This window comes from Myotis daubentonii, chromosome 11 (assembly GCF_963259705.1).
Source record: "Myotis daubentonii chromosome 11, mMyoDau2.1, whole genome shotgun sequence".
NCBI classification, from domain to species: Eukaryota; Metazoa; Chordata; class Mammalia; order Chiroptera; family Vespertilionidae; genus Myotis; species Myotis daubentonii.
Genome location: NC_081850.1, coordinates 78,560,505 through 78,572,311, shown reverse-complemented (window position 1 = coordinate 78,572,311; position 11,807 = coordinate 78,560,505). Strand labels below are relative to the sequence as shown.

At 55.7% G+C, this 11,807-nt stretch overlaps 1 protein-coding gene across 1 annotated transcript; it reads left to right on the top strand.

Moving 5' to 3' along the window:
• Positions 1-7,565: 7,565 nt before the first annotated feature.
• Positions 7,566-8,340, top strand: QRFP (pyroglutamylated RFamide peptide). Its single transcript, XM_059658816.1, has one exon. It carries the CDS (start codon positions 7,823-7,825, stop codon positions 8,231-8,233), a length of 411 nt encoding a protein of 136 aa, XP_059514799.1. The 5' UTR covers positions 7,566-7,822; the 3' UTR covers positions 8,234-8,340.
• The last annotated feature ends 3,467 nt before the right edge of the window (positions 8,341-11,807 follow it).

Genomic DNA, 11,807 nt, shown 5'->3' with positions numbered 1-11,807 from the left:
TCTGGAACCCTCAGGTCTTGAGACAGTTGTGCAGTCCTGGTTCCCAAGTACAGAGGAATTTGCTTTCTAAAAGCAGTAAGATCACAATCAATGGGATGTTCACATTACAATCAATAAGGCATTCAATCGAATGGGATGATTTATATAATTCAGAAAATCAAAGTAACTTTTCTATGGTTAAGCCAAATAGCGGGGTTAGAGTTAAATTACAGTTTCTACCTGAGATGATTGCTACCATACTTCATTCCCCACTGGTTTTATGTACATGAGTCAAATCTTGGACTCATCCTTATTAGTTAGGGAATTGTACTGCCCCCCTAACTACAAGTAGTTTGACTGAATTAATTTTTCTAAACTGCCTGCGTGGCACATTTTAGTTCTATTTACTCACCCCACGTCTTTTAGGGGCATTCTCTATTCTGTTCCTGCTCTCCTGTCCCCTAGCACATCTAGCCCCACTTGGCCCTGGACTTTCTCACTGGCTAGTAAAAATGTTCTTACAGTTATCAAGTCCCCTAGTGCCACAGTCCCCGTCAGTACTGTCCTCACTGAAGTCTAGTTCCACTCCTGCAGGCGTCGAGCCTCCTCCTGGCCTGCGTAGAGCTCAGGCTAGGGATCTCATGGGTGAGGCCGCTGGCTGCCGGGATCCAGGCCACTTCCTGGTGCAGGAGCTGGGAGTGGTGTAGCCAGGTCTGAATGCCGTCAGCAGGACGACATTGTGTAGTCCTTTCCAAGTTAGGGTGAGTCCTTGGGTAGTGAACTTCTTTGCCCACACCGAGTCCCCAGGCTGGAAAGGATGTACAGGGTCCGAGGTGGGCACCGGCAGGGCGTCTCACACAAGCTTATGGGTGGCTCTCTGGGCATACTGCAGAGCCTGCAAGGACTTGAGCAAGGAATGGTTATGACTTTTAGCTTTCAATTCCTCCCCTAACTTTGGGCAGGATCGGGGGAGGTCTACCAAACATGATTTCAAAAGGAGAGAACCCCTCCCGGTTGGGGGTACACCTGGCCTGTAAGTGGGCAAAGGGCAGGAGGTTGGTCCAGTTTTCACCGGTTTCTGGGATAAATTTACTTCAAGTCCTTTTAGAGTCCTGTTCAAACCTGCCCTGAATCTGTGGCTGGTATGCACAATGGAGTTTCCAATTCATGCCTAAGACCTGAGCTATACTTTGCTACCAAGGAGGGGCTGTTATCTGATTCTATGACTGCTGGTAGCCCAAATCTAGGTATAATCTCCTGGAGTAATTTCTTGGCCATTATAGAGGCAGTTTCTGTCCTGGTGGGATAGGCTTCAACCCATCCGGAGAAGGAGTCCATACTTATACCTCCCAATGCTCTCCTGGGGAGTTTTCCTGGGTCCGAATTCCCAGGGGGACCCCCCTACCTTGCTTAGCATTTACCTGTACACAGACAGTACATCTAGTGACTATGCTTTTAATTATCTTATCTAAGCTCTGTATATAGTACCTGCCTCGCAGAAGTTCAGAAGTCTTGGTGACGCCTAGGTGGGTAGCCTGGTGTAGCTGGGCAACTAAAGTCCGACCTAGAGCCTCTGGGACCAGCAGTCTGCCATCCGGTAGAGTCCACCAACCGTTTGGTCCTCTGGTAGCTTGCTTCTGTTCTGCCAACTCCTCCTTTTGTAAAGGCCCCACTGGTTTTGGGGCGGCTTCCTTGGCAGCTTGGTCTGCAGCTTGGTTTCCTTGGGCGGTCTAGGGTGACTACCACCGCCCACTGTATACCAGATTTCATCCTGTACATAACTGCTCCCATCTTGTACATAACAGTACCTTGTCTGGTGATGATAGCGGGACATCTGACAAGTCTGGGCGAGCCGTTTGTACTGCGTCTGTTACCTCTATGCAGTCACGGATGGGCTCCTCCGGATCATCATCTGGGAGCAGGCTGGCAGGGTTGATGGCCAGTGTCTTATGGAATCAGATGCGGGGCTGGTCCAGGAGAAGAGCTTGGTACTGGGTGACCCTGGTGTTTGAAATCCATCTCTCCGGAGCACCTCGAAGGAGGGCTTCCACAGCATGGGGTGTTGTCAGGGCTAGTTCCTGGCCCCAAATCAGCTTATCTGCCTCCTTTACCAGCAATGCTGTGGTGGCCACTGCCCGGAGGCACGTCTCTTAGACAGAGAGGCCACAGGTCTCTTCCAGGCACCTGGAGTCTGGGTGAGAACCCCTTTGGCAATGCCCCTTACCTCACTCACGTAGAGGTGGAAGGGCTTCCTGACGTCTGGCAAGGCTAGGGCAGGTGCTGAGACGAGAGCCTTCTTTAGCTCCTCAAAAGCCCGTTGTTCCACTTCGGTTCAGTTTAGCAGCTGCGTCCCCCAAGTACTTGAGTGTAAAGGTTTAGCAATCTCCGCGAACCCCAGTATCCATAGGCGGCAGCATCCAACTGCCCCTAAGAATTCCCGAACCTGCTTCTTGGTTGTAGGCATGGGGATCCGTAAGATTGCCTCTATTCGACTGAGGGAGAGGATCCGTCTGCCTTTGCTAATGTTGTACCCCAGATACGTGACATCAGGGGAGCACAACTGTGCCCTCTTCGCTGACACCCGGTAGCCCAATGCTTGTAAGGTGCCTAACAGGCCCTCAGTGGCTTGTTGACGATTTTCCTCAAGATCTGCTGCCAGCAGAAGATCATCTACATACTGGAGTAGAGTACATTCTGGATTCTCCTGTCTAAAGGCAAGTAGGTCCGAGCTCAAGGCTTTATCAAAAAGGCAATTACAACCCCAGTGAGCAGAGGGCTCGGGAGATGGGAGCTGGATAGGTGGAGGCAGCTCCCATGAGTGGAGGTGCTCCCGCCACGGGGGGAGCCTGGGGGGAAAGCATTTTCATCTGGCAGTCCTTTTCTCTCTGCTCCCCCTGGAAAAAGTGCTTGCCTCCAGCCAGCGACGGTGACATGGTGAGGGCCAGCGGCCCTTATGCTGGCCAGGGAAAACATGCCCTGCATATTACGAAGCGCTCCTGTGGCAGTGGGTTGGGTACCAGGCCCCTGCCATCGTACCAGTCCCCTGTGGCAGAGCAGCGATCAGACCTCTCCCAGGGAGTGCACTGGAAGCGGATATCAGCCCCTCCTCTGCTAGCAGCAACAGGTACCGAACCCTTTCAGTACGATTAACCAGCTTCATTCCAGCCCAACCTTACAGATTCCAGGGCCCACTGTCTTCCTTTAACCAGCAAGCCAAATGACACCGGCCTGTATTATTTCCTATTGTGAGTTAGAGGAAGACAATCCCTTGCCGGGAGCCGGTCCATCCTTGCTGTTTCAAGGGACCTGGCATATATGGCATACAGTTCTTAATATGTTTGCTCACCTTCTTGGCGCTGTGTTTTAACCAAGGTCACCTCTCCGAGAAAGGTTGAATCCCCAGGTAGGGATTTTCCCCTGAAGTTAGGGAGGGAATAAAACCCCTCAACTAAGTGCCAGGTGGGTAATTAATCACTTTAACTACGAACAATCATGCTTAAGCTACGTAATCTTTACTCCCTGGAATGGAGATAAGAAACGCCCTAACCTTTGTAATAGAGATTGATAGGATTGAATCAACTGGTATAAATACAGATGTAACCAGACAGAATTCAGAAGACAGCAAGAGACAGAACTTAGAACACAGAACCTAGGCACAGAACCTACACAGAACGTTCTCTAGAGACAGAAGAACTTCACTGGAGAGAACATGGCAAAAGATCTTGGACAGAAACTGGCCTCAGAACCTAGAGACAGAACCTAGCGAGGGAACATGGCTACTGAACCTGGCTGGAGAACCTGGACAGAACCTGGCTGGAGAACCTAGCAAGAGAACATGGACACCAGAACTTCACTGGAGATCCTGAACAGAACCTACCTGGAGACCCTGACAAGAGGAACCTCGCCATGCTGATCAACTGAACGCTGCCTCTGTGTCATTCCTTCTTCGCTGACTCCGTCTACACCTTTGGGGACCCCTGGACCTGCTGGGGTTGGACCCCGGCAATCCCTGTGGAGGTAAATGACTCTTAGTCGACCTGGAAAAGAAGGCAGAGGATGACAAGGGTGCAGGGAAATTTTACTAAAAGCCTGGAGGGTCTCCTGAAAGAAAAGATCCTTAATTCAGCACAGGCAGGGGGCGGGGCCCATAAAAATCTCTCTGCCCTGAGGAGCTGTGAGCCCACCCCTGAATGTCCCAATCAGACTAGAAAAGCCACAAATACCTTTAAATCTACCCCCAGAATCCCAAAATTTCAACCCAACACAGCAAAATCACAGAGCAAATCAAAGTCCCTAGTAAACAAACATAGACAGAAATTCTTACTAGTTAGGCGGGCCCAGTCCACCTCTGACAGAGAGCAAGCACCCTGGGGAAAAGAACCCAGCGGCCGATTGGGGCGTTTTGCTATCAGTCAGAGCACTCCGCCCTAAATTAAATGTGTGTTGTTGTGTGTTTTTTCTCTCGCAGACTTCCATACTTACATGAACAAATAATTATACCCAGGTAGACATACAAACATCAAATAAACATCTGCACTTACACCCTTTCAGTGAACAAGTACTCTTACAACCTTGGGATCTTGAGCAGATAACAGGAACACTGCCCAAGTCCCCTGATGGGGGCCTGACAAGAACAGATGTGGGGGCCTCCCTTTCCCACATCCCAGGACAGGATTCTTGACCCATGTCTCGTCCAGAGAGAAACGGTACTCATACTGAACAAAGAAAACAAGACTAAATAGACACAACAACTAGATACATCCCCCATTAAAAACTTTGAATCACCACGGAAACTCAGGAGATGTTTAGAAGGGTTTTTTTTTAAAAGAAAAATAAAACAAAACAGAAACAAACATAAAAACACTTTTACATCGGCGCATGCCACATTTACACCACAAAATACCAAGAAATCAGTTTCAGTTGTGCAGAGATACAGAACAAGTCCCTTAGAGATCCTTGATAACCTAGATCAGTAATCCATTCACACAATCCCTGACCCATTTTGACAAAGACAAAGACAAAACAAACCAGACAAGTGCAACCAAAGGTTGCCTAGACCAGGACCCCCAGACGCCGTTGTGTCCGGGCGGTCGGACTCCGAGGTTCTGCTGCATCCAGCCCTCTTTTGAGTCCTAAAGGGAACGTTCCACAACCAGAAACCAGAAACCAGATTCTCACCTCCCCACTGGAGGTCCAGGTGGCTCGCTCTTTCGGATCGCAATTTAGAGGAAAACACTCTGCCGCCCTGGAACCTGGGCCGGAGACTGGAGGTTCCTTTACTGGGGCGGCCACTGGCAACAAGGCTGGATTTTTAACTCGCTGGGGCCTCCAAATGTTATGGGGCAACCCGTAAGAGACGACCACCAGAGCCAAAGGGTAGAATTTAGGAGCCTTGATTAGCTGGCCAGCGACTGCAGTTACAGCTCTCCGCCGTAGCAAGGACCGAACTGCAGCCCCGACCAGATGTAGAAGTAAGCTTTTATTCACAAAAACCACAAAAACGGTTGGCTAAGCACACACAAAGTTCGTCGCTCCATTTCTCAACACAGGTCACAGGCTCATACCTTTGAAAGGTCACAGACTCATACCTTTGAAAGGTCACAGGTTACAGACTCATACCTTCGAAAGGTCACATACCTTACAAAGGTTAGGCTCTTCACCCCTGGCTAAGCCATGACCTGCTTGTAAAAAAATGTTAAGAGGGAGCTGTGCTCTTTGCCACAGAGCCAGAGACTGCGATGACCTAATTTAACGGTAACCTTCTATTGTTCCTAAGTCCTGGGGCATTTATTACACGCCAACAAGGAGGCTCTTCACCACATCCGTGTCAGTCTTTCGTCAATGCAGCGGACACTGCCCGCCTCTCCCCGCCAGCAGCGATCCCAATGGAATCCCAGGGCCAGGAATGTGCGGCAATCAGGGCGCGGGCTGCCGTCAGAGCGCAGAGCTACATAAAGCAGGGAGGCCTGGGCACACCCGCACCAGAGACCGCAGCCTCCAGGGAGCAGCCCGCAGCGGTGAGTACAGCCTCCGCTCCCACAGGAGCCCCTTGGGCCAGGCAGGGGGACAGCCCTCACCCTGCAGCCAGAGCTCACACTCCCCGCCCGGGCTCCCACCCCAGGCCCCTCCAGCCACACCCTGGAAGTTGGGACCCAATTTCGAGCGTCCCAACCTTCCACCAGGTTCTTAAAAGGGTCCATGACCCCAAAAGCTGAGAAGGGCCACTTCCTTCTGTGCATCGAGGGGTCCCCCTCCCGGCGGCCCAGGCCATCCCCCAGCGGATCCATCCACCATGCAGGGCGCCTCCAGTTCAAGCAGCTGCAGCAGTGCTCCCTGTGGGAGGGGCACCTGTGGGAAGCGGGGTCACCCAGGCCCAGGGGAGGGGCTCCCTGAAGCTGGCCTGCGACGGCTCCAGCCCCAGGCTGCTTTGGGACTTCTGGAAGGCTTGCTCGCATCCGGGATGTCTTGGAGGGAACCGCCTGGAGAGAGCGCTGGGAGCCGGGTGTCCTCTCCCATCCAGCTCTTTATTCCAGCCTCGGTTCTCAGAGGGCCAGCCAACCTGACTCCCACGGTCATTACCGAAAAGGCTTCCTTTGCAAGGGACCCAGCAATCACGGCTGAGGCAGGAGCATGTCTGGAAGTTCTAATCCGGGTTCAAACCCCCCTCGTATCACCACCCATGTAGCAATTCCTGAGCCAAGCCCAGTTAGGCGTGGGCTTGCCCCGTTCCCCCCCCCCCCCCCCCCCCGCTGTCACAGTAAAGCTGGGAGATTGGGGCCAGTCACCGGTGTGGGCCTGCTGCCTCCCTGAAAAGGGGTAAGGAAAACCATGAGGGGGTGGCAAGGGCAGTCTGAGCCGTGGACAGAAAGCAACGCCCACAGGCCACGAGTCAGGAGCCCTTCACTTTCTGTGTGACCTGGCACAATCTCCTAGCCCCGTGGTCGGCAATCGCGGCTCGCGAGCCAAATGCGGCTCTTTGGCCCCTTGAGTGTGGCTCTTCCACAAAATACCACGTGTGGGCGCGCACGTACAGTGCGATTGAAACGTCGTGGCCCATGCTCAGAAGTCGGTATTTTGTGGAAGAGCCACACTCCAGGGGCCAAAGAGCTACATGTGGCTCGCGAGCCGCGGTTTGTCGACCACTGGCCTAGCCTTTCTGACTGTTTTCTTGGTGGGAAAATGGAAATAACAGTGCCTAAAAGTGAGGTTTATTGTGAAGATGAAGTGGGGACCACCGGTGCCCCAGCCACGCTCCTCTCCGGGCGGGTGTCTGAGTTAGACGCTCCTCTCCGGGTGGGTGTCTGAGTTAGACCAGGTTCATCAAATCCGCTTCCTGCTTTGGGGAGCAACTGGTTTCCAAGTGAGAGAGACATTAGCAGCGTCCCAGCTGAACAGTTTCACGGGACCCATTTATTACCAAGTTGGAACCGAGAGGTTGTGCTCGAAACTTGCTGCTCCGAGGCTGAGAGGATATGGCTCAAGAGTCAATACTCACAATGAGAGAAGAACGAACCCAAATTCGCACAGCTCTCCTGGGCTGGCTGTGTGCTGCTGTGAGCCACTCGGGCCGCGGTGGGATTAGACCTCCGCCGTTACTGCCGTCAAACCCAGAGATGGCAGGAGGGGGAGACAGCTAGTTGGTGCAACCGGCGCCTACACCTGCTATGGAATACAGGCCGGTCCCCGACGCAGTGACGCTTCTTCCCGCTGCGTGCAAGCCGGGCCCCGCTGAGCCCCCAGCTTACGCCTCCGATGGCTGCCCGGGCCCTGGGAAGTAGCTGACCAGTGCTGTGCGGGGCCCACGGGAGCAGCCTGTAACTTTTCCCTCTTTCCTCTGGGCCAGATGATGCGCCTCCACTTGCTGTCCTGCCTCCTCCTCCTGCCGCCGGCCGTCTGCTTTCCTGTCCTGGACAGAGAAGCGCCCATGGACACCACGGGGGGCACTGGAGGCGGAATGAGCTGGGCCGACCTGGCGGGGGGACACGCAGCCCCCTTCCCGTGGGGCTCCTCGCAGTGGCCGGGAGCTCCACACCCACAAGGCCGGCTCGTCGTGGCCAAGGAGCTGCAGATGTCGGGCCGAGCGCGTGCCGACCTCAAGCTCCGGTTCAGGAGGCAGGATGACGGCCCTGGGGTCGCCGGCGTCCTCCTGGCTGATGGCAAGAAGGCTAGTAGCCCGTTAGGGACGCTGGCCGACGAGTTCAGCAGCTACGGCAAGAAGAAAGGCGGCTTCAGCTTCCGCTTCGGCCGGCGGTGAAGGGCCCGGGGCAGCCTGCCCAGGGTTTCCCCTCGGCCCCCTCCCCGCCTCAAAGAGCCTGCAAAGGGGTGGTGTTACTGTAATAAATGATTAGCTGGAGGACTGGTTAGGTGGTGCTTTTGATTTCCAACTTTGCTGAAGCAAAAACCCGCGTCGTGTCCAAAAGGAGGTGACCAAAAGCAAGCTGCCCCCTGCGGCGGTTCTCAGGGCCCTCGGGCCCTGCTGGTCGTGAACATGAACAGGCAGCTGGCTGCGCGGGCTGCGAGCTGCAGGTAGGAAGACTGAGCAGTGGGGCAATCAAAGCTTTAACCGTCTCCATGGTGATGTCTGGAGCGGACATCCAAGTGCAATGGCGATGAGTGCATTCCACCGGGCTGAGTGTGGCTCTGAAAGTTAGAAATGAGAATCTTGTTCTGCACCCCATTAACACACCTTCCCTCCGGCAAGACTCCTGCTGCGGGGCCAAGACGCCCTTCCGGGCCAGCTGCCCACTCCCTCCTGATGACCGCCCTGCTCGGTGGCACCGCCTTTGTCCAGTCTCTCGTGGGAGACGGACAAGAAATACGTTTCTGCTGCAGCAAGGCTGCATTGCAAATGCTCCGAATATGCAATGTGGCGTGTGCACCTTTTGAAATAAAAGCTGTAACAACTGCAAAAGCTAAGGGAAAGCTTGCCTGCCTCTCGCCTCGAGGTCCTCTGTGCCCTGGGCACTTGGCCTTCCTGGGCTGCCAGTGCCTGCACTTTGGGGAGATGGCAGCTGCACACCTCCAGCACCCCCTAATTGGCTGCTGGTAAAATGCCTGTGGTCAGAGGGAGAGGGGAACACACGCGGTGCACATCCTCCTGCACTCGGCTGCCCCCCCCCTCCAAGCGGGGAGCACTCTGAAAGCCAGCTCTCTGCCCGGGAAGCCTGCTCCGGCTGGAGGGCTGCAGCTTGGGGCGAGGTGGAGCATCGCTACTAACGCGGCTCTGGTGTGTTCTCCCCCCGGCCCCCCCCCCGCCCCCCCCCACACACCTGTCTTGTGTCAGGCTCCGCAGTCTGACGCTTCTCACTCCCTGGCTGCTTCAGCTGCTGAGAAGACCTGTATTGATGTTACCATGACAACATCTCCCTTCCTCCTTGGGAGCTGCTGCTTGCCCCTGTTCGCAACTGAATAATTTTCCATTGAGCTGTCACAATTAATTGGTGGATTTTTATTGGCCTTTTAGGGCCACGCTGGGATGGACCCAGCTTGGCACCGTGGCGCATTTCGCCGTGTTTTCCAGTCTATTAGCGACTTACATTCCCCAGCAGCCGTGCTCCGTCCTTGGCAGCTAGAGATCCCCTTCACTGAGGGGTGCACAGCTCTGAGCCACCAGCGCCGAGTGGGCGAACTGGGTGGTACAATGGGATGGGCTAGGCTGCGGCCAGCGGCCTCCCCCTGGCGCTCATGCTCCTCTAGGTGCCCTGGGGCTCCGGGCGGCTGAGGGACCAGACCGAGCGTGGGAGGCACAGGGTCCTCTCACCTCCACCACGTCCACGGAGGGGGCGATCCAGGGCTCCTCCTGCTAACGTAATGGTCCGATGGGGATGGAACACACACCCCCCACCCCCGCCGCCCGGGTCTCTGTCTGCTGGTAACAGGCAGACACTCAGCCCTCAAGCCACGGAGGACAAACCTCAGAACAAGCCGCGTGTCCAGAAAGGACAGCTCCGTGCTCAGATCCTGTCCGAGGGTGGCAGCTGGGACAAGCACCCTGGCAGCCCAGCCGTCTCACCATGGTGCGCGTTCCCACCTGGCCAAGGCGGGGGTGGGAGACAGCAACCTGGATCACCATTAGCTCATGTACACACCCACACGGGAACCAGGGAGCGTGCTCCCGAGACCAGGTCAGACAGACCAAGGGCCAACGGCGGCAAGGGCCCTTGGCCGGCCCTCACTAGCCGATTCCCACCTGAGAACCTGGAAACGCGCACCTTAAAAGAAGAGGCATTATTAGCCATGGGGTCACCAATGCTGCGACGCTCCTGTGGGGTCAGATTAGAGGAACCTCCGTGAGGAGCGCAGAGGTGAGGGGAGAGGCGGCCTTCAAGGCTGTGGGTGTCCTGTCACTAGCTCCCACCCTTAAACAGGAACCAACCACAGGGCTACCCTTCCCAGGTGCCAGGACATCCGCGCCCAATAACCCCGAAAATCAGCACAACCCAGCTGCCAAGGGCACTCGCCCGTTAAATCCACTCCCGATAGTGTGGCTAAATCTCCTCTCTCACCCAGCCCACTCGACCCCACGGGCTCTGTGGAGGTTTGGGGCCTCCCACGCGACTCCCGCGCCCGCCGCTCTCTCCTTGGTGGGGAAGGTTCCTCTCCAGACGGACAGGCTCCTGGCCAACAGCTCTGGAAGCAGAGTGGCTCCCCTCCAGCGCAGGCCCCCCGAGCAGTTGGCACCGCTCACCAAGTTTACTTAAAACACAAAGAAGTCTTCATCTTGGGTGTAGGTCTAAAGGTCTTTATTTAGCTACAAACCCGGATGGGGAATACTTCCGTCTATGTTTTCCCATGTGTTTGAAACATTAATTAAACTGCTTAAGAGAAGAGGCTCCTGGGGGCAGGAAGCCATCAGGCAGCTGCTGCAGTGGACAAGGGGCCACCGCATCCCAACTGGCCCCAGTGCCCAAGCCGCTGCGTGACACGTTCCACCGAAGACCCAACCCAGATGGGGCGCTGTGACCCTCCGAGCGGGGAGCTGGAGCCCCGCCCACGAGGCTGGGTGAGCACCAGGGATGAGGGCGGGCTCGGACAGGGACAGTGTTCGGTCAGGCTTGTCCCACCGAGTGTCTTCTGCGCCAGGACACCTGGAAACTGATCTCCCAGAGCACCCGATTTGGGACCGGCTCCTATAAAGTACCCTGAAACCCAAGACCTTGAGGGAGCTCATTCGTAACTGCTCCTCTGCCCTGCGGGGGGGAGGGGGGGGGAGGCAGGAGCTGGCCCCGGGGCACAGGTCTCTGTGAGTCGTGCTGTGGCCACCTGCCCCGCCGGAACGTCAGTCCTGCACAGCAGCGCTAGGCCGCACGTGCTGGGTGACCCCGGGTGAGCTCCTCACATCCCTGGCCGCAGCTTCCTCACCCATCAGAGGAGCCCGGCCACAGAGCCCCCCTCACAGGACACAGGCGTGAGGGCTGCACGTGGGAACGGGGCACATCTGTGAGCAGCTGGGGTGCTCACGTGAGCGGGGATGAGAAAGCTCCCACTGAAACACAGCCCCTGGAGACTGTGCTCCAATCGGCAGTGTCCAGCTTGAGGGACTTTCACCAGGGGACACCCCGGCGGCCAGCACCACCCTAAGCAGAGCACCGTCTGCTTCCAGAGCTGCCTGTGCTCGAGCCTGGCATGACCCCTCCCGCAGGTTACCCTCCACCCTGACACCACACACCATCCCGCAGATGAGCGCGCCCACCGAAGCGATGAAAGCTCCGGCATCACCAGTTCGTGTGGCTACCTCTGCTCAACATTACGTTTGTGGTGTGGCAGTGCCGAGTTCATTCTCATTGTTCCAGAACATTCCGCTACATGAACACACCATGTGCCTATCC